The sequence below is a fragment of the Rhamphochromis sp. 'chilingali' genome, assembly GCF_963969265.1.
Source record: "Rhamphochromis sp. 'chilingali' genome assembly, chromosome: 4".
NCBI lineage: Eukaryota > Metazoa > Chordata > Actinopteri > Cichliformes > Cichlidae > Rhamphochromis > Rhamphochromis sp. 'chilingali'.
In genome coordinates, this window is record NC_137948.1 from 4438996 (window position 1) to 4460889 (window position 21894).

Below are 21894 nucleotides of genomic sequence, written 5' to 3' on the forward strand. Positions count from 1 at the left end.
TTTTGATTTTCACAGGCACGTTCCTGAAACTTTCCAATCGCACCTCATACATCTTATTAGGTCCAAAAATGAACTGCCTATAGTTTAAGATGCAAATGGCCTGTCTGGTTATTTGTGAATAAAGTAATGCAGGGATTATGAGCTCTGCTGGAGACTAAACAGCATTACTCCAATGAAAGCATGTGAAAACATGTTTATTTTACTTTGCTTTGGTTTAGTGCACGTGTAAGCACAGCCTGTGACATTTCAGCGACAAATAATCAAGTCGTCCTTGGAAATGACAGCAGTAAACAGCTAACACCATCATGGCTTGTGAACGTGACAGTGTAGGTCTGATTAGAAAGATCTGTGAAGGCCCGATATCGTCTGTGCATGTGTGGTACCTTATTAAAAACCCAGATCTCTCCATTGACAGTAGGTCGTGGCACGCCGTGGCCGTTGTAGTGGAAGAGGACTCGTTCTTCCTTGGCATTGCGTCTGAGTGACGTGCACAGTTTCTTCACTTCATCCACCGTGGGGTCCAGACTCTGCTTGTAACGGGCCTGAAAGAGGAGGGAAGAAAAGATGTCACAATGATTGATGCTTTAGTCACACTGGGAACAAGGACACTGCTGCTCTGCGTTTTGTTTCGGGCAGGGAGATGTGCTGCATTTAATTTTTTCTTTCCTTTGCAGTAGTCCTGCGTCAGTCTAACTTTCTTTGTTTTCTTTTTCTTTGATTCAGCAGCACTCACAGGCCCTTGGTTTTGAACAAATAAACAACCACATTTTGGTTATTCGCTGTTTTGCTTAGCTGGGAAGTAAAAAAAATCAGCTTTTGGTGTATGAAGCACTTATTGGTCTGTTCTGAATGAATATATATATGACTGCATCAATTTTTACAGTGTGTCCCAGCACAGGACACTTCTTTAAATTCTCTCCATATTAGGCGACGGAGCAGACTAAAAGGTATGGCAGCTGATGTGCAGGGTGGACTTGAGAATAATCTTGCAGAACATTTTCAGTCTAGCTTTAAACTGTGCAGGAATGTGGGGGGATAATGTGCACCTGTAATGTCCAAAACAAGTTGTATTGATGCATCTTTCTGTGAAGCACTTCGAGTTGCATCGTTGTGGGACTGTAGTCTATAAATAACCTTTTGAGATCTGTTGACTGATGTTTCAGGAAGGATGAAGTTCACCACTCTGCTTTATTCCATCAGTGAGAGTGGCTAAGATTGGAAATTATTTTCTATGTGAAACATAAACCAAGAAAACAAAACAAACAAGAAGCACTCAGAGAGCACAAACCTTCGCCAAGGCAGCGTCATCTCTGTGCAGTATTTGCTTTTAAGGCAACAGAAGTTTATTTTCTTTGTTTTTTTAAACATACTTTAAGTACTTATGTTTGTAGTGCAGTAAAAACAAGTGCAAAGTGCAGGCTTTTCCTATTTGCCCTGTCGAACCCCATTTTAATATACAATTACTTCATTTTAAGTTTTTATTTTTATTATTTTCCCTTAAAGTGGATGTAGCTCATGTGTGGCAGTTATTTATTTAAACAGTTATAACCTGTTACGGTAATGTACATAACAAAGCTATAAGAAAATGAATCAACTACACTCCTGTAACCCACTGTCATTTGAATAGCTACATGTAGCATTATTTTCACTTTGACTTTTGGCTCTACTTACCTTAAAGGAGAGCAATATATTAGCCAATAAATCATTATGATGACCTTGAAGGGATTGAGACAAATTTCTATTGTTTATTAACATGACCTCACTTTACACCCCTACAAAGTTCTATCGAAGTTTTATTCATTCAAAACTTTTCAAGCTTTTAAAAACAGAATGACAGACACACACATGCAAGCACCACCAAAACCTTAACCTCCTTGTTGGAAGTTAATTTGGATTCCTAATAATAATAATAATAATAATAATAATAATAATAATGATACAGTAGACTGAAGGTTTACAGAAGGACTGACGAATCCACTTGTCCAAAAATACAGGCAGCTACCAGTGCAACCCCTGAGTAAATGTTATCAAATTGAACATAACATATGACATCTTTCGTGTTATCGTTTTCACAAGCATATCACTGATTTTGGGACTGATCCGAGATTTTTAGTAGATGCACCTACTGCATGGTATGGCTTTAGTGCACAAGTGCATTGAATCAAGAAAATTAAATGAAATTCAGTTTTTATTTATATAGCACCAACTCTCAAAATCAGTCCCCTCAAGGCTTACATACTTAAACAGAAGCTTACTTGTGTTCATTTTAATTAGAGATATTTTTATGATCAACAACTAGTAAACAGGACGAGAACCAAACTGTTCAAGGACAATGTGTCTTACACTGCAGTCAGGTTTAGACTTTTAGTAATAATTATCGAAGATGAACTGAACTCCATGTAACTAAGAAGTAAAGACGCCATGTTTCATGTTCAAGCGTTCTGAAAGGGAGAGGAACACTGGAGAAATGTAAAAGAAACTCTGCAGAGCTCACAAGGGCACAAGCTATTAAGATCAACTTCCTTTTTCAACAAAGTAGGTGACCTTGAGTCCACACTTCAAAGTCCACATTCTCCACAGCAACTTCATACTCATTTAAAAGTGCAGGAAGTCTTTCTTTTATTTCATAAATCTGCAGTTTGAGTGTTTCTCTATGTATATTGTGCAGTCTTTCCGCTCTCCTCTCAGACACAGAAACGTGTTATAAAAAGGAAAAAAGAAAACTGGAAAATCACACATGATAGTATTTATCATTTTAACTGAAAACAAATCAGTGAACAGTGGACAAGTGAAGAAAATAGGATGGATATTATTCTGCAATCATCTGATTTCAGAAAATCATTTGGTCCTCAGCAAGATTATTTAAATACAACCTCAGATGACTTATTATGGGATGCCATTATTTAATGAAAACTAAGCCAAATTGCAAAAGCAAGCAACTAAGAACTCCAATGGTTCAGCAGCTTTTAGAGCCACCTTTAACAGCAATAACTTGAAATAACTGTTTTCTGTAATGACTATCAGTCCCTCGCATTCCTGCAGATGAAACTTTTACCCACTCTACTTCATAGCTCTGCTTCAGTTCATTGGTTTTTGGATATTCATTTATGCTAAGCTCTCTTAACATCCTGCCACAGCAATTTAATCAAGTTGAAGTCTGGACTTTGACTCTGATTCTTTTCTTTTTCAGTCATTTTGTTAAAGATTTAATGCACTGCTTGTGATCTGTGCTATGCTGTGGCATGAACTAATTTCATCCAAGCTGTAGCTGTCAGTGAGATTACATTTCACTCTAGAATATATTGGTATACAGAGGAATTCATGGTTGACTCAATTTTAGCAAAATGCTCAAGTCCTCTGGTTGCAGAGCCAGTCCAAATCACCACCTCTTCACCACCAAACATGACTGTTGGTATGAGGTGTTTGTGTCGATATAACTGTTCCTGAGGTCCCGTGGTTCGTTCAGATGCAACTTTGCAAACCTAAGCCATGTTACGAATGTTCTTTTTAAGAGAGAAGATGCTTTGTCCTGGGAAACCTTCCAATATTAATGGCAGACTGGTGGCTATCAGGTGCCAAAGCTGTTGATGGAGAACTAACATCAACAAGTGAATTGCCAGAAAAGCAAAATGAATCCACGAAAACTGATGAGACTATTTTAGGTAACAGTGAGCCCAGCGGGGAGAGACTCTAATAACTACACGTGTTAGTAGATTTTCACGTGCTGTTTTGAAGAGGACACAAGCTGAACCTGAATGTTTTCTTCCATTTAAGAAAGACCACGTTCACATTTGAAAATACCAGACCAAAAATAAGGATCTGAATCAGCTGACAAGTGACTAACCAGCTGGCAGACCAAAGACAAGCATCCAAAAACCGTCCTGACTCAGACAAAGGCGTTTTTGTTTTGCAAGAAGCCAAACGCCTAAGAGAAGTTTTCACATTTCATATTATCGAACAATAATAATTTCAGCTAAACAAAAAAAAGTATGCACGAAGTGCAACGCTTATAGAAGTCTTGTGAAAAATGGTCTTAACACAGTGAATCACAGAAGGTACAAAAGCAAGTGCAATTTGTGAGCAAACAAGGAGGCTTTTACACTTCTGAGTGTGAACTTCAAACAAGCTGCTGATAGCAGTAAGTGTATGAAACATGACATATATAGTACCAAATCTCTTGTTTTTTGAATAAGGCGCAGTCACAATAAGAAAACAAAAGCAGTAGATACAATTCACAAACAAAATAAAAGCAGAACACTGAGTTTGAGATTGTGTTGCTGCTGCTTCACTGCTGTCAACTTGTGGTTTTTTTCTGCCACCTCTTGCTTACTTTAGACCACACTTCACTGGGCTGTGTCATTTTGCAGGAGCAAACCAGCGTGAAGCTCATGCCTGTGCGGAAAAGGTACTCAAGAAACTTTAAAAGGACTAACGGTAGGAGACAGAGGACATGTGCATTGTTGGCGCTCCTTCAGCTCATTAAGTGAAATGTTTGTGTGCATGCATGAAAGGACACAGAGGTGTCAACTAGTTATGCAACAGAAAAGCACCCGTTTAGACCAGTCTGAATCATTATCACACTCACCAAGGTCCTTCTGTTACACAACCAACCAGCCGTTTATCAAACAGCCAAATGGCTTTGAATCACAGAAGAAGTCACATTTCAACTTTAACTTCTTGCGAAATTTACAGCTGACAAAACAAAAACCAAGACACCAAATCAGATCTGCACAGGGTTCATTTTACCAGCTCACTGATTTAAGATCCTCTTCACAGAACACAAATATCAACTTTTAATTACTTGATATTAAAAAATAATACTATTTTTCAAAACAGACCTATACAGAAGTCTTCATTATAAATATTCTCACAGTATTTATTTTCATATCCCACCACTCATTCTGCCAGTTTTCTATTTGGCCCCACAACACTTATGTCACTCCCTCAATTTGTCCCGTATACCAAGGCTACAACTTACCAAAGCATTAAGGGTTTGATCCCAACCTGGATTCATGGCTACATGTCAACTTCTCACTTTCCATCCTGCAAAGTCACTATCTAATAAATGTAAAAATAAAAACACTACATTCATGCACTGATCGCCACCTTTAAAATTCAGTGAGCAACCATTAAATTTTATTTTGCCTTCAGCATTAATCTGCAGCGCCTGACGCTTAAAAATATATAGCCAAATCATTTTCCCCAATCACAAGATGCAACATGTATCTTAATCAACCAAATGTCATCAACAGAGATCAAAGAAACTGCAAAAAAAAAAAAAAATAACAGTACAGCTTTGCACCCAACCCTGCAGCAGACTGATTATTTTCCTTCCCAACACAAACGTCACTAACCATGTAAGATATGGGTTCTCCAACTTTAGGACACACCCAGGGATCCCTTCTAGCTACCACATTATTATTCCAGCTTCTAGCTTTTATCACAACTTGAATATTTTTAAAAGTGTCAGAAAAAAAAAAAAGATTTTGTTACCATAAACACTCCCCCTCCATCAATACAAACTTTATTAATATTACAGTGCAACTTTAAGTTATTTTGTGCACCTCTCTGCTACAAGGGTGAGAAGACCCAAAATTAGATAAACAGAAAATACGAATTTCAGTATAAAAGCTCCACCAGAACTCCTGTTTCTAAAACTCCTGCACTCTTCATGTTCCCGGACAACAAGCAGATGTAGAATCACTGATTTATAGGTATCATGTAGGCTTCATTACTCATTGAACTATACAACTTATTAATGACCCTCTGTGTTTAAATGTTACAGCTGTGTGATTTTTAATTAAACGGCGCTGGATGGTGTAATCCCAGTTGGGAGCTGTGATTTGCAGAATAAAATTACCACTTGCTCATTGTTCCGTCACATCATACAACGGCCAGACTGAACAGACCTTCATCAAAGATGTCAACATTTCAACTTCCCGTATCTGGAAGACTTTGCAGTGCGAGAGGAAAGCTTGCAGGCTGACTCAATTTGGGCATAATCAGATAAAAGCGTCTGAATGTCGAGAGGCGCAGCGCTCGCCCCGACGATATCAAGTGGTATCTGAATGGCTTAATGGCGTTAGTGAGGGAGCTGCAGTGATGGAGGTGCAGCGCCTGGAATCAGAACTCATAGTGGAAACTGGGGGAGGTGTGCAGAAAGGCGAGAGTGTTAGGTGGGACAAGTGTTTACACTTTCTGTAGCTGTTATTTCACATGATTCCCAATTGTATTTAGATGCTTCAGCAAAGCTGCTGATTTACATTCATGACAGCTGAGCATTTAAAATTCAAGTGGCAGAAAGAGATTAAGACAAATTCATATGTATGAGGAAGACACCTAGGAGAGTCCATTTAAATATACCAATTACAGTTTTCTTGGAGAGGGAGACGCGAGTGTTCCTGTGCAAAGAAATGGACTCACTAACAGCCTTGACCTGAAGGGGGAGCTCCAGCTTCCTGTGAGGACAGAGCGTCTCCAGAGGTTGAGTCAAACTGCAGCTGTTCGCCTGTTGCTTCTCCACCTTTCACCACCGCTGCAAAACACTTCCACTATTTCCATTAAGGCTACGGGAAACAAACTCTTTGTAAAGGCGTGCGCTGTGCCAGCCCTGCTGCCATTCATCATCATGTCACCTCTTTAGAACAGGCAACCTTTTCAAAGCACCGCACGCATTCAGGATGAAGCTAAACACACACAGTTTAGCTGCAAGACTCAGTGAACTATTCTGTGACAAATTTCAGCATACTGTGCAGACAATAAAACAGGCAATGACTGCTGGGCACAGGTAAAACTCAGTCTGTGTGATCCATCATCATTAACACCGAAGCAACACAAAATGGTTTTTATAAAACAAATAAAATAAGAGAAATAAGAAATGTCTTTTACCCATTAAAGAAAAGACTTCTCATCTTTTCAAGCTCCAAATGAAAATCTGAATAAATAAAACAATTAAAGTAAAGGATGTATTAAGCTGGATGAAGGTGACAGCAGCAGCCACTTGTTGTCAGAGGGAGGAAATGAGCAAAGGCAACCTTTGTCCTCTCAACCACTAATCAGCATCTGAACATCAACAGCAGCCTTTTTAGAAGTGAAATACGTCAAAGAAATATGGAGACTGAAGAGGAAACTAAAACAAGTGAGGAGTAGAAAGATAAAAAACAGTTTGAAGGCATCCTCTCAATGCCTTTACCTACAAAAGTCACAGCTGCCAAACCTTTTTCTGATGTTCACGTCTTCTGCCTAAACTGATTCTTATTATTTTTTAAATAAAAAGCTCTGATATTTACTATATAATCATCTAATCTCATTTATTAACAAAGAGCTATCTGCATTTATCGCTTTTACCAGCTGAAATGAGAAATGTTTCTGTAGATCAAGTACACTGTTTCGTCAAGCTCATCCACAATCCCAGCAGATCATCTGATGACTTGGCTCATACGTTTCTACGCATCAGCCACCGGCCAACGTGTGCGACCCCATCTTTTTATATTAAAACTGAATGAACGTTTGAATAAATCAATTTCATAGTCCTGTCTCCAAGATTTCAAGAATGTAGATTATTTAAAAAAAAAAAAAAAAATAGATGGGGTTAACCCATCTTTTTAAATATGTCAAATACATATTTCATCAGCATTTCATAACTGTGACTCGTTTTCACATAAAGCTTGTAAACAATAATTAGGCCAACTTGATATAACGGCATCTCTGCCTCAGCCAAAACAATGGGTCTTTGAATGTTTCACGTTTAGTTATTTATAAACCTGGCTCCTTGCAAACGTTAAACATTAAACCTAATTAGATTTTAAATTGAATTCAAAATCATTCCAAAGAATAAAGTCATATCTAACCCCACTGGGTTAGACTGAAACTACAGCTGTGTTAATTCATACGTAGCATAAGAGTATTGTTCCAGACACACCAGTTCATTCATTCTCTCCCCCTCTCACTCACTCGCACACCAAGTTTAAACCCTGATGTCTAATGGACCTGCAGGCAACTCAATCCCTGCAAAATTTCAATTACCGATCCGTCAGTATCACAGCAACTTTACACACAAGGTGAAAATACGACAGAGTTTATTCTTGTGACTGACAATAAAACGCACTCAGCTTCAGAGTGACTGAAAGCAATTATCTTGTCTCGTGGTCACGAGGAGAGCTGGTAGAAATGAGGAATAGTTGGGACTCTAACTAGACCTCGTCTGTCAAAAATAACGAACGTCTCAGAATCGGAGTCAAAGAGAAAATATTATGTAATCTACGATATGAAGGGCGCAATGGTAACCATGATTAGCAAAGAAATGGGACGCATTTGTTTAGTTTCATAAATATGGTATATATCATCGCCGGGGCGATTGTGGCTCAAGAGTTGGGAGTTCGCCTTGTAATCGGAAGGTTGCCGGTTTGAGCCCCGTCTTGGACAGTCTCGGGCGTTGTGTCCTTGGGCAAGACACTTCACCCGTTGCCTACTGGTGGTGGTCAGAGGGCCCGGTGGCGCCGGTGTCCGGCAGCCTCGCCTCTGTCAGTGCGCCCCAGGGCGGCTGTGGCTACAATGTAGCTGCCATCACCAGTGTGTTAACCCTTTCACATTGTTTGAAATCATTTTGAGCAATGCCGTTGCGATTCTTTGAGGAATGCTGAATGTAAATGTATTTTATTTGACTTACAGTGACTCCTCTGTACTGGACAAATAATGACGGCTTTCAGCTGTTATAAAAACACGACAACCCGCATAAAATAATCACTTTTTCAGATTCATTTTCTTTTACAAAGATTTTAGTTGGTGCAATAAATCAGCACCCGTCTTTGTTTTACAGCAGCGGGTATCCTGTGTCCACAAAAGCATAAAGTAGTTAAATACAACCAAGATGACAGAGAGCCTCTGCTCAGCAAGACCTAGAAGAGACAAAACTCATAAAAACTATCTCAAGATGATTTTGTGAAATGAGCTTTTATATTTTCTGCATCATTGTCTTTGGACCTCGGAGGTTTGCCTCATCCAGAGGCTACTGTGTCAGACTACCTAGGAGAGTGGACTTAATGCCGCCTGGGCCTCGTTCTGCCTGCACCTGCAGACATCACACAATGGAAGCTGTGAGCCAGAATGGACCGATGCAAGATGGGCTTTATGGTCAAAAATACCTGCTTACCTGAGTCTTTCTCCCTTATATTATATTTAAAGCTCAAGGAAACTCTTTAAAGAAAAAAGACATTGTGGTGATAAATTATGTCTTTTGCCTCCTTTCTGTAAAGACAGAGGATACACCACTTTTACAGGACAGACTTAAATATTCTATTCGTTTTTGCATCATTTCTTATTTTTCAAAAGAAATGATGCACACTAAAGCTGCAATATATTTCCCTTGTGGGATCGATAAAGTTATCCAAGTAAAAAACTAACACATGGAAAATTACTTCACTTTATTAAAGCATCTTCACAACTCAGGAGAATGAATTCTCTTGTCCTCAGACATGTCTGGGCTTGTCTTTTATTACCAACAGCATGTTATTACACCTTTATATCACCTTTATATCACCCCTAACAAACTTGAAAAGGCTGGCACTGTACCAGATGTGGTAGATCACAGTGCCGTGTAACAGTCAACGATGTGACGTCAATGATGACGCCGTGTGACGCAGCCTAGAGGAGTCATAAAGCTTTGCCCATTCTGACAAGGTGTTTTTGAAAGACTTGAAACAAATAACAATTTTAACCATTAAATGGGGTTTGGAGGCCTTTACCAGGAGTTCTGGTAAAACTGAAGTGAGAGCTGTGACTACTTTCATGGCAAAAACCCATACTTGGCTCTACCAGGGCTTTGTCTTGTCCTCACTTCTGATTTAAAAGAAGGTAACCTTGAGGCAAAGCTTAGAGTTGGCATGTGTGAGACCTCAAGATTTCATCTCTGGTTTCAGCAGATAATGTGTTGTAGTTGGATCAAGGTCATGTTACTCTTTTAGAAAATGAGTCTTTCCCTTTGAGTTGAGTAACTTCAAGTAAGACTGACAATGCATCAGTATCACTGTAGATGTACCAGACAGCCATGGTAAGGAGTGGTTGGTTGGTTGGTTGGTTGGTTGCTCCATTTTCAAATACTCATGTCACTGATAGAGGCATTCAACATGAGAGTTTCCCAAGGTGGTTCAACGTTAGAAAGAATGACGAGCTCTTTTGAGATGCATGAAAGAGATAAACTCAGGTGCTTTATGAGTGTTCAAATTGGATAATTACCTTGAGAAATGTTCCTTAAATGTTTTATTACAGAGACCAAACACGAGAAATACGTCTGAGCTATTGCATAACTCAAATGGCACTGTGGATGTGAGGCGTCAAATACTGCTGTTATGTAATATACTGTTGGTGACAGACATCCACACGGAGTCCTGTGGTGTTCTTGATTTGACATGATGGCCACATCCAAGCTGGATGCTGAGTGATAACAGTCTTTTGACACTACTGGGTCCTTTAAATCAGCGGTCCCCAACCCCCGGGCCACGGACCGGTACGGGTCTGTGAGTTGTTTGGTGTGGGGCCGGGAGAATTAAGGCTCATTTTCTGGTTTTCAGGGTTTTTATCGTTAACTCAGTTTCCCTGGGTCTTTTCCCGTGTGTTATTAATAATACTTCTTTTTTTTTTGGTACCGGTACTGTTTTTATTTTGTTGTATTTATCTGCGACACCTTAAAGGCCGGTCCGTGAAAATATTGTCGGACATAACAGGCGTAAAAAAGGTTGGGGCTTTAAATGTTTGAGAGGGAGAGATTAATCGTATAACCTGATAATAAACACCTAGAGAGACCTAGAGAGCATCTTGGACAAAGAGACACTATTTAATAACCTGGGATGATTACAAGCTCTCAATCTAAAAGCTGCAGAAGCAGTAACAAATAGTTGGCACGAAAACATGAAAATGTTGATGTTTTGCAAGATTAACCATTCAGAGATATGATAGTGAAAATATAGAGCTGGAATTGGGGAAGACAAAATGAATATTCTTCTTCAGGGATTAATAAAGTCCACTAATTCGAGTTTAGCTGAGAAAAGTACAGCATAGTTTGACAAATCGCACACAGCTGAGCAGGCCGCTGTGGCGATAGTCATTTCCCCAGTGACAGCAGTCCTGCTGGGGCCAATGTGTCCGGGCTGAGTCAGTTCACAGCAGGTCGGATGGAGCAGAGGGAGAGATGACACGTCATCTTCTCATCCTGCCAGCACACACCTCCTGTCAAGACTAAATTACCTACACGCCTCAAATGCATTTCTATGGCCGAAACATGAAACAGACTTCTATGAAAAATCATCATATGGATACTTTTAAAAAGTGAAATAATCCACAGAAAGTTCTGTAGAAGGGAACAAACTAACTACTTTATAGACGACGTGTTCCTAATAGAAAATAAGTGATATTACAGCAACACCCATCACTTGATATCGTTGGATGATGGAAGAGAGCAGCCGGAGTCAGAACACTGCTGCTGCAGCTGACTAAGCGACATGGGTTATATAACTGGCAGAAGGTCCAACTGCACCAAGTGCTGGTGTTGAAGAGGGTGATATAATAACAAAATACATTTCACAGACAAAACAGCTGAAATGTAAGTTACATGCAATCAAACCTAGTTTGGTTTTTGCTCGTTTGTCCTCATGTCACTCCTTTTTTCTTCCCCTCCCCCCAACCTGACCTGCAGGTCTCTTCCTGTTCAAAGGAAGCTCTTCCTTCCCACAGTCACCAAGTGATATTCAGTAGGCACTGTGTGACTGTTGGGGTTCTCTCTCTAGTATTGTAAGGTCTTTGAGGCCACTGGTGGTGTGAATTGGTGTTATATGAATAAAATGTTATGAACTGAATTCTACATTAAATTCCACTGAGGAACTCTTTGTCATGCTTTGCTTCCTATTTCTCTGTGGGATTTCTTAATAATGTCCTTATTTGTATGCATGACAGAAGGATTAATTAAGCTAGTCAGACACAGCAAACAAAAAAATATTCAGCTTTCATGTTGGAGTCATTACAGATACTATAATTGCAAAACTAAAAACAATGGATAAGCAGATGTGCTTAAATTAAGCAAACATGCCTGAATCCTTATTAGGCTCAGGGAGCTTTAATAGGCTCCATTAGATTAGAACCATCCATGTTTGTGTGTCTTTGTGCACATGTACATGTGTTGTGCAGACCTGTGACAGTGAAGAGGCAGAGAGACCTCAAAGCACCAGTCCAATTAAAAGTTCAGTTCTGAGCAGAGCTCAGAAGTCTGTTTTTGGAGCAACATTTGTAATTAAGTAATTTTACCTTAAGGACAGAAGAAGGCACTCAGAGCTATAACGCAAAAAAGCTGCAAGCAAGTCCTGTGTTTTTCTTTTCTTTTCTTCAAATGAGAGCTTCTGAGTGTGTATGAGATCTCCCTTTGAAAGAGTACAAAAGGTTTGTGTTGAAACGCAGCATAGCGACAGGTAAAAGCAGGTGAATCCCATCCAAAAACATCTATAACAATATTGCTGTAGTGTCATTTTTTTGTGATGACCCCCGCTGGTTTGATGGATTTTCTTCTCAAAGGAACGCCTGTGTTTGCCTTGCTCTGGGAGTTTTTCATCTTTCTTCTAATGTCACTTTCTAACTGGAGGCTACAAAGGTCCAAAAAAAAAAAAAAAAAAAAAAAAAAAAAAAAAAAAAGTCTATTTACTTCCTAGTCGGCTGCTTTTTAAAGTTTGTTATAAAGCCGATTTGCAGTGTTTCTGTGCAGTTCTGTGAATTGGTTCTGGTTCTTATTTAATGTCAATTAAATTATCTAGGATTTAATAGTCCAAAGTAGAGCTGGGCGATAGAACGATAACGATATGTATCGCGATATAACTTTTACTCGATAGAGAAATTAAGCTATCGCGATAGACCTCGCCGCTCTTGTCCTCTTTAAAAAAAGGTCAGCCAATCCAAATTAAGTAGTGCAGAGCCGAACCAATCACAGCCGCAGCGTCACGTCGCGTGACTTGTTACGTACAGCACAAGTGCCAAGCCGCACATGTGTGTTTGTTTGGGAAGCAGCCAGCGGGTAATGGAGGAAATGAGTGTGCCGACTAGAAAAATCAACCGAGCGTGACCGAAGAGAAAACAGATGATGGTTCCAACACCGGAGAGATTGTCGAACGGAAGAGCCATAGAAGTTCCGTAGTGTGAAGGTATTTCGGCTATTTCAAGTCTGACAAAAAACAGAGTAGCGTGCACTGTAAATTGTGCCGAAAGCAAGTCCGGAAATACAATAAACTGGTGCATGCGTCACACTGTGCGCCACGTTATTGTTTCGGTGAAATGAATTTCTAAAAGACTGTTACTGTTAATTCTACTCTCTGCAGTGTTTAAATGCTTACATATACACACAGTTACTGTCCGTCCACACATACGACTCGGTTCTGCTTCTATGCCCCAGCTTTGTTTACTTTTTCCCACCGAGGCTTCAAGACTTCTGATTGGCCAACATTTCGGCACGGTTAGGAATCTAGCGCCACCTGCTGCTTTGGCATGTTCATAGCAGCGTTTTCCTTCATTTCTGCCTTTATGTGTGGACGGGATTATTTTTTAAAACGGAAAATCTCCGTTTTCAAAAATACCCGTGTACGTGTGGACGTAGCCTCAGTCTCTGACTGGAAGCGCTAATTCGTCATTCGGCTTTTGTCAGACTAAAGTAACTGTTAAAACTGTTTGAAAAGCTAAGCTATACAACAAGGAGAGATTGAGAATTTCCTTTTAGTTCTCAGTTTATTTGATATTGACAAAAGTTAGTCAGTTTTGTCTGATCTTCTGTAAAACAAACTAAGATTTATTTTTAGAATTAATATTTTGTTTCTAAGTGGAATTGACAATTTAGTCTGTTTCGTTTGTTCTATTTTGAAACTTAAACGCTTTAGCGGCTGCCTTTTGTGTAGTTTGCAATATTTGCCTTTATTTATCTGAAAAAGTCTCATGTTCCTTAAGTACATCTACCCTGTTGAACTTATTATGGGAAATAAATATTTAAATAAAAACAAGCTGCTGATTATTTCACATTTTACTTGTGAGCAACGGCACATTTAAATCTTACAAATATAGTTATTTGGCTTATATCGTGATAGATATCGTTATCGCCTGAAATGAAAAAAACATATCGTGATATATATCTGTGTGAATGTGTGCGTGAATGGGTGGATGACTGGATATGTAAAGCGCTTTGGGGTCCTTAGGGACTAGAAAAGCGCTATATAAATACAGGCCACAGGCCATATCGTTATCGCCTGAAATGAAAAAAAACATATCGTGATATGAAAAAATCTCATATCGCCCAGCTCTAGTCCAAAGCATATGCTTTTGGTGCTGGTATTCTGATCCACCCTCTGCAGCAAAATCCCCAAATAAGAGAGAGACACCAGTCAAGTTTCAGAGACCTAAGTCAGCTTTATAAGGTCAGAGAGGTAGTGGTGGCGCATCCTTCTCACAACTGCCATAACCCAGTGGCTCAGGGCAAAAAGTCATCTTGTGCATAAATGAGACACACCAGCAGCTTTGACAGAATGGGACTAATTGACTCCCTGGGAGCAGCAAGGGGCTGTTTAAACTATGCTTAAATTTGGTTTCATACACTACAGTTTCTCTAAACAAAAGTCAGTCAGAAACACGATGAAAGCGTAATGATCAAAACAAAATGACTTGTAAACTGTGTTAGTGTGTCAAGTCACTCTTACACAGGTCCACATTCATCCAAGGTTTCATTTTGTTACACCGATGTTTTCTGTCCTTCAGGAAAGAAGGTAATCTTGTGATTTAGATGACACATAACTAATACAGTTGGTGCAACGCGTCACACAGCAGATACTCTATCTGCTTTGAAGTATTGAGGGATACAGCGAAAGCATCAGTAGTCAAAGTAACCTGTGGTCTGACAGATGGATTTGAGCAGCTATTCTTATCCCCGAGCAGCCGCCTGACTATTACAGTGCTCTCCTCTGCTCTAATCAACTGCTGCCCTCATTTCCAGCCACCTGCAGGGAAAGTGGAACCGGTTGGTGATTGAGGAGGGACTGGAGATTGAAGCGGGCAACAGTGCCACAAACCATTAGCCAGGAGACAGAGCTTAGGGAACACCACTGACTTTGACTCTGTTGTGTCGTAACTATGTTACACACACAGAGACAGACACACAAAAAGTCAAACTTCAGTTTTATTCAAGCCTTTACATCATCTTCACCTGGAGTCCTGATTTCAAAGGCAGCCTGTAACCGATGTCTGTTACATCTTTCTCACAGAAATGAATTACCTACAGAGATTGGGTGCCAAGTCATTAGAAAGTCTACTGAGTAGAGAAAATGTCACAAAGCCAAATGCTATAATAATAAGTGTTAGTCATTTGCGATGCTGGGAAATAATTTGTCTTATGATGCTGGCTGCTTGGTCACAGACACCACTAACCAGAAATTACAACAGCGCGTTGAGTCAAGAGTTATTAGTATTGATCAGGAAGCTAAACAAAGCCTCAAAGACATATTACTGTCATTTGTGCTGTGGTACAGGAAGAATTCGGCTTAATGCCTCTTTAGTGAGCAAGGTAAAAAAAAACAAACAAAGAAAACAAAGAAAACAAATAATCTGCCGACAGCAGACCACTTCCAATTAAAGTCCTATAAATACACACATATCTATCCTCTAACCAGGACTTCTTGATTTACAAAGGAAAATCAAATATCTGCTCAAATATATTCCAAGAAAATCATCACAAAACTTTATTCGTTTGTCAAAGAATGTTTAAGTGTTCTGGAAAGTACTGAAAATGAAACAAAGCTGTAAGCAAACAAACAAACAAACAAAAACTCGCCCCGTCTCCAGTGTGATACATTCAGTCTCTAAACTACCACACTGAAAATAAAATCTCGAGTTAGAAAGGCCAGACCTCTAAAGTCCTCCTTAACTCTCCTTGAGTAGCGTGGCACAGCCACATATCTGACACAACATCCAAGCAGTCCTTGTTGATGCTGCATTATAGGTTATTTCACAATAGGTGACCTCCAACCTTTTCTTCTTTTTTTGAGTTTAAGAGAGACACGAGAGGTCAAATAAACATTTTTTTTTATTAGTCATCTGTGATCCCTCCTACTTTCTCGAGTTATGAGAACCACTCGGTTGAGAAGCAAACAGGATTTAGATGGACAAGCGTCGCTACACTTTCTAGCTCTGAAATGTCACAGTTTTCTGTTTTGTTGTGGATTTTCTGTTTTAATCCGTCTGTGGACCAACAATGTATTTTCTGAAATGTCATAGTGCCTTCTGAAATGTAGTAACTTTTTTGCTTTGGTATTTTGTTATTGTGTCTTTAACTTTAAGGTCACTATATTTTTGTCCTAATTTGGTCCCGTTCACAACTACATATGCAGTTTACTGGAAAACAAAATGTTTCAACTCAGTTCTTTCCCTGCTTCTTTTTCTCGTTGGCCTAACAAATAATAGAAATGCAGACAAGATAAGAAACTACGTTGCCTGGGTAATGTAATCTACATAAAACTGGACAGTTTGCTTAATTTGTTTATCGTGCAACAAACATTTGGTAGTTCTAGTTTTTCAAATATGAGAATCTAACTTTTTCCAGTTCTGATACAGTATTTAAACCCTGGGTTCAGGAATCTCATACCAGTGTTAGTATTATGTACATTATTATACACAGACCAACATCAGCTTTGAATTGAGCTTTTCTCCGTACACTGTATAATGCATTAAATACATACAGCAATATAAATTTACTGAATTAGTATTTACAGAAAAATCACTAGGGGGATAAAAAAATAAATAAATACATATTAGTATAAGTTATTCTCCTAACTTATCTGTGTTGATATCAGTATCACAAAATATAACAAGTGAAAATATGGGTTTTGGGGTTCATTTTAAAATGTGGGACAGTGGGGCAATGAGGTGGATGACACAAAAACACAGAAATACGATCCAATTTCATAGATGGTAGTTCAGCACACAGCACCACAAATTCATGTCCTACATGTACACACAAACACGTATGTTATAGGAACACACAGAGGCGGCTGGAACGCTTCAAGTCTGCTGGAGTTGGGTAGAGTTTCTGATACTGAGCCGTGCATAGATACATACACGCATGTGAACATGCAGCCATGAGACCAAGAGCCTCCCCCTCCCCATTCCTGTATCGACCAAATTAGTGTCTATTAATAACTCAGCAGGAGCACTGAGGAGTTTCACAGGACATATTTATATCTTGATCAATACCCAGGCCACAGCTGGGCCTAACATATTGTCCCCATTTGTGTGCATTATTTCACAGGCCCTTTTTTATGGTCATTATGCTTGTGTGTTTGTGCCTGCATGTGTGGTCCCCCAGTCTCCTCATTAGCGTCCTCACTCAAAATGTCAATGGCTCAGTATGCAGCATGACCCGAGGAAAACGCCACGCCAATAAATTGTTTTCCTGGTGTAATAATCTTCATGCATTCAAGTTCAGTTACAGCACTATTCTACAGCATTACACAGTAAGCAGTTCCATGTATTCTCTGCCACAATAATGAAAATAAGCCACACTAAGTTCTACTGAGAACTTACTAAATGGACTAAAATAAATAATAAATGTATGTTATCTTTGTTTTTACTACACGCGTGTTAAAAAGGCTGCAGTTAGCTGCATCGGGTGAGCAGCTGCAGAGCAGAGCTGAAACACTGCGCTGTCACTGACATTTATACAGAAAGGAGCTTTCATGAAATAACAGCTGCACTGTAAAAAATGACTCGTAATAACTTCTCTTATTGTGAAAAATGGAAAGATCAAATTACATTTCATAATAATGAGTTTGAAGATATTCACAGTTTCAAGGTGACTACATGTAGTATAGCACAGTAGTGCCAGTATAATCCGAATTTATTGACATAATTCACATCACAGGTGTCATCAACTTACAAATTTTAATGGAGCTCTGTAATATTTATTGCAGTTATAAGTTTGTATTAGGTTAAATGATGTGAAGCATTTCTGATTTGCTGTTCCACTAATCTAAGCAACAGACAAGCAAGCAGCTTGTCTGGCTCTCATTACAGAGAGCCGCGTATGTTTAGACTAGGTTGTTGCAGATATACAAACCTATATCCCATTGTATAAATAAAAAGATGCTGCAGTATAGAAATGCAAAACTAATGCTAACATATATAAAAACAGCTAGAATCGAGCAGGTTACCTTCCATCTGAAGGTTATGGTTGCAAAACCCGTCTGAAAACCCACTTTTACTCACTGGCTTTTAAATCAGAATGAGTTACTACTAATTTTATGTCTTTTTTCTTACTTAGATCATTTTATGCTTCTTTTTCTTAATTTTCATCATGTCTTCCTGTGTTTTTATATCTTTTGATTATCTTAAATGTACAGCATCTTGGTCAACAGTTGTTTTAAATGTGCTATATAAATAAATTTGACTTTGCAAAAAGAATACAGGTTGTGTGGAAGCTTTGGGTCTTGACCTGTGTAATCACATTTTCACCGCACTTCAGCTTCTTGGTCTTGCTCATAAGTCTCATTTTGTAAATATTAGTCACACCATGTTTCAAAACGGGGGATTATCTGTGGTGTGAAGCTGGGTAACAAATTGTCAATCACAACTCATTAGCCAGTGAACCTGCAGTTTAACAGTCAGAACCTCCCCTTCTCTTCACATCCAGAGTAACCACCGTTTGTGTTTTTCAGCCACAAAATCTTTGCACAGAGGAGATCGCACAGGTTTAAATTATTATTTATTAATATATTATTCAGCAGGACAATATGCAGAGTAGACAGTCAAAGTAGAGACTAAGCAAGCCGCCTCTGCAGCCTTTGGATATATGGCTCAACCAGGTGATCTATACCAATTCCCCCCAACATCACCTTCCACTGTAGGCATGCATCATTTTATAATTATATTTTCCACTTTACTCAAGAACCTTTAACACATTTCTACTTCCTAGATATGGATGGCACTAAATTGCCCCTCCCCTCCTCTTCAGTTTCATTCCTTTCTCAAAACTGCCAATCAGAACATACTTGCTTTCTTTTAAAACACCTCCTCCTTCTGCACGTGCTCAGTGAGTCAGACATCAGGCAGGTTCAGCAAAAGCAAGGCCACAGTAACAACTTACTCCACTGAGTAATGTAAATAACACTTCTAATTGTGGTGCCCTTTCATATGCTTGATGAGTAATGCGTGAGCCCGTGTGTGCACATGTGAAAGAGAGTAAGCATGTGGACTTCAGGTGATCCCTCGTTGATGTGATTAATGACGGTGTGTGTGTTTATGTTCCAGCTCTCGGGGTATGGAGCATCCAGGAAAATGACCTTGTTCCCCTGTGTGTGCATCAAGACTAAGAACACCTCCACACATTTCTGTTTCCTCAAGAAGGCAAAGGCCAGCAGAGTGTACTTTCCGCCCTCCAGGTTTATTCACAGAAAATTTAGGAAAGCATTTGCCACTAAAAATAACTCCAACTTAATCAAATCTAATAACCTTTTTGACATTCAGGCAATGAGTGAGTGAATCTCTCTTCTTTGAAAGGAGCAATGGTTGCACAAGAGGCTCCATTCATATTTTATCAAATGTAATGACAATGAGCAAGAAAGTCCAGATAGCTTTATTGGATTAATGTTATGCCAGGGAAAGAGAAGGCAGCCTAAAAGCATTAAGAGGAAATTCCTGACATCGCTCCTGGACAACTTGCTTGGTTTCCCATATTTACAGGGCTGTTAAGTTTCACTTCGAAGAAATGTGGCTGTAAAAATCGTATTTTACATCTTCCAGCTACTGGAAGGCTGAATTACCAGTGGATAAGAGGATCAATTGCTTTACACTAAAGGCAGTGGACAAAGCATTAAAGACTGGAACTAATGCACGAGTAAAGTACATTTCTTTGATACTTTACCATCACCGCATTTCTGAATTCCTCCCATGATTCACCACAACAACAGGAAAACCATCTCCTTCACCCCAAAGACAAATCCAACTTCTGGTCTGTGACTGGTCCTGAGTCGTTTAATGTAAACTGAACGTATCAGCCAGCAAATGAGGAAAAAGCTGAGAATTAACATGTTAATGCAAAGTGAAAAATGTCAGTGGGTGGTTTTAAAGAGCTTTGATAACGCAATTACTTCACAAATTTGCCATTAACTGCTTTAATCCTGCTACATTTAAGCTACTATAATGGGTTTTATTGTACAAGAAAAAAAAATCCCGGGACAAAAAAAACGATTTGCTTTAAAGGAATAGCTATAATAAGACGACCTGCTCGAGGGGGCAAAGGAAATATGCATGACTCTTTTGCTTAAAGTTCAACTTTAGTGGACAAAATGTCTTTAGGAGAACACGAACACGAACACACACACACACACACACACACACACACACACACACACACACACACACACACACACACCCTGGCAAGACGTCTGCCGAATAATCTTCTTAGAGAATAAAATATTAAAATATGTTATGCAAGTCTCATTTCAACTGATCTCAGTTGTGCTCGTTTGTCTACAATCTGAGGCTGACTTTGGTTTTTCTGCAACAAAGACAACTGTGCCCGTTTATGCACCAGTAGTACGAATGAGACAAAAGCAGAAAGAAAAAGAAAAATGATAGGATGAGGGTGGCATGGAAAAGAAAATTGAGCAAAATAAGCACAACCTGCAGGGTAAAGAGGGAAATGAAGCAGTGGAGGGAGTGACTGGAAGTGAATAATCATCGTTTTCTAGTTCCAACATCCTAAAGGAGAAAGCTGATAGCCTGCGAGGAAGAGGTGATGCATTTAACCAGTAGGAGAGGAAAGTAGGAGTGAGATGAGAAGAGACGAGGCAGGACCTTATTAGATAACAAAAAGCTCACCACAAAGCAATGTCCGGTTATTGCTTTACAAGTGAAATATCAATAAGTCACTCATTAATTCCATCAAAGAAAATAACAGAATAGAGGCTGTTGGGAAAATAACAAGTGCCCCGTAAAATCTTGTCCTCAGCACTGTGTTCAAGTTACATCATTACCACAACTTAAAAATTGTTATAATACCACAATAACAATATATGGGAGATTCGCTGGCTGTTAATAAGGCTAAAGTTGTATAATATTATTCATATAAACAGGATAATGACAAATTAACTAAGCTTAGCTGTCAGGTACATAAAATCTTATGTTGCCACTTAACAGGTCTAATTTTTATATCCATAGACTATATATGGAAACAGAAATAAAATTAAATGAAACTGCCACCATAACGTCATAATAATGTTGCGACTAGGCTCCAAACATGTTAATTTCATTGCTTTTTATAGCCTATTTTGGCATGAGCATCTGCAGGGATTGTCTCAGTCTTGGAAGCCAGCCTCAGGTGGCAACCTGTCATTTCAACCTTAAGCTAAAAATATGTTTTCCTAAAGAAACCCAGAAACACATTAAACTATGCAGAGGTGACATGTATTATACAGCGTAACAAACAGATATAGAAAGGGATCAGTTATCTTCATGCACATTTGCCTGTGTGCATCAGCCTAATGTGCCGTGACAGCCTCCTGTTTTGTATTCTTGCTCATCACAAAAAGTCTGAACTAGAGAGACAGTTAATATTAACATCAATGTAAACTAACACTGGCAGAGAAAATATTGCTTGGTTTACTGTAATCCATCCCAATAAGTATGCCAGGGAAAACTCTAGTGTGACCCCCGCTACATCAACTCTAAATCGGAAGTATTGGTGTCCAGAATACAAAATTAATACAGAATAATAATCATTGCTAAAAATATTTTATTGTGTTTAACCAAAGGAAGAGACTTGTGTCCCTTTCCCCTTTGCAGAAAGGTCTTAGCAGAGAATGAGAGAAGTATCACTATTATCTCTACAGA

The 21894-nt window shown here is 39.1% G+C and overlaps 1 protein-coding gene across 4 annotated transcripts in view; it reads right to left on the minus strand.

The window, feature by feature from the left end:
* rptor (regulatory associated protein of MTOR, complex 1) overlaps positions 1–21894 on the minus strand; it is a 215254-nt gene that overhangs the window by 137631 nt on the left and 55729 nt on the right. For all 4 annotated transcript variants that reach the window (XM_080879217.1, XM_080879214.1, XM_080879215.1 and 1 more), the window contains exon 5: positions 384–542. In XM_080879217.1, coding sequence (XP_080735343.1) covers positions 384–542 — 159 coding nt within the window. The remainder of the gene's footprint in view (positions 1–383; positions 543–21894) is intronic.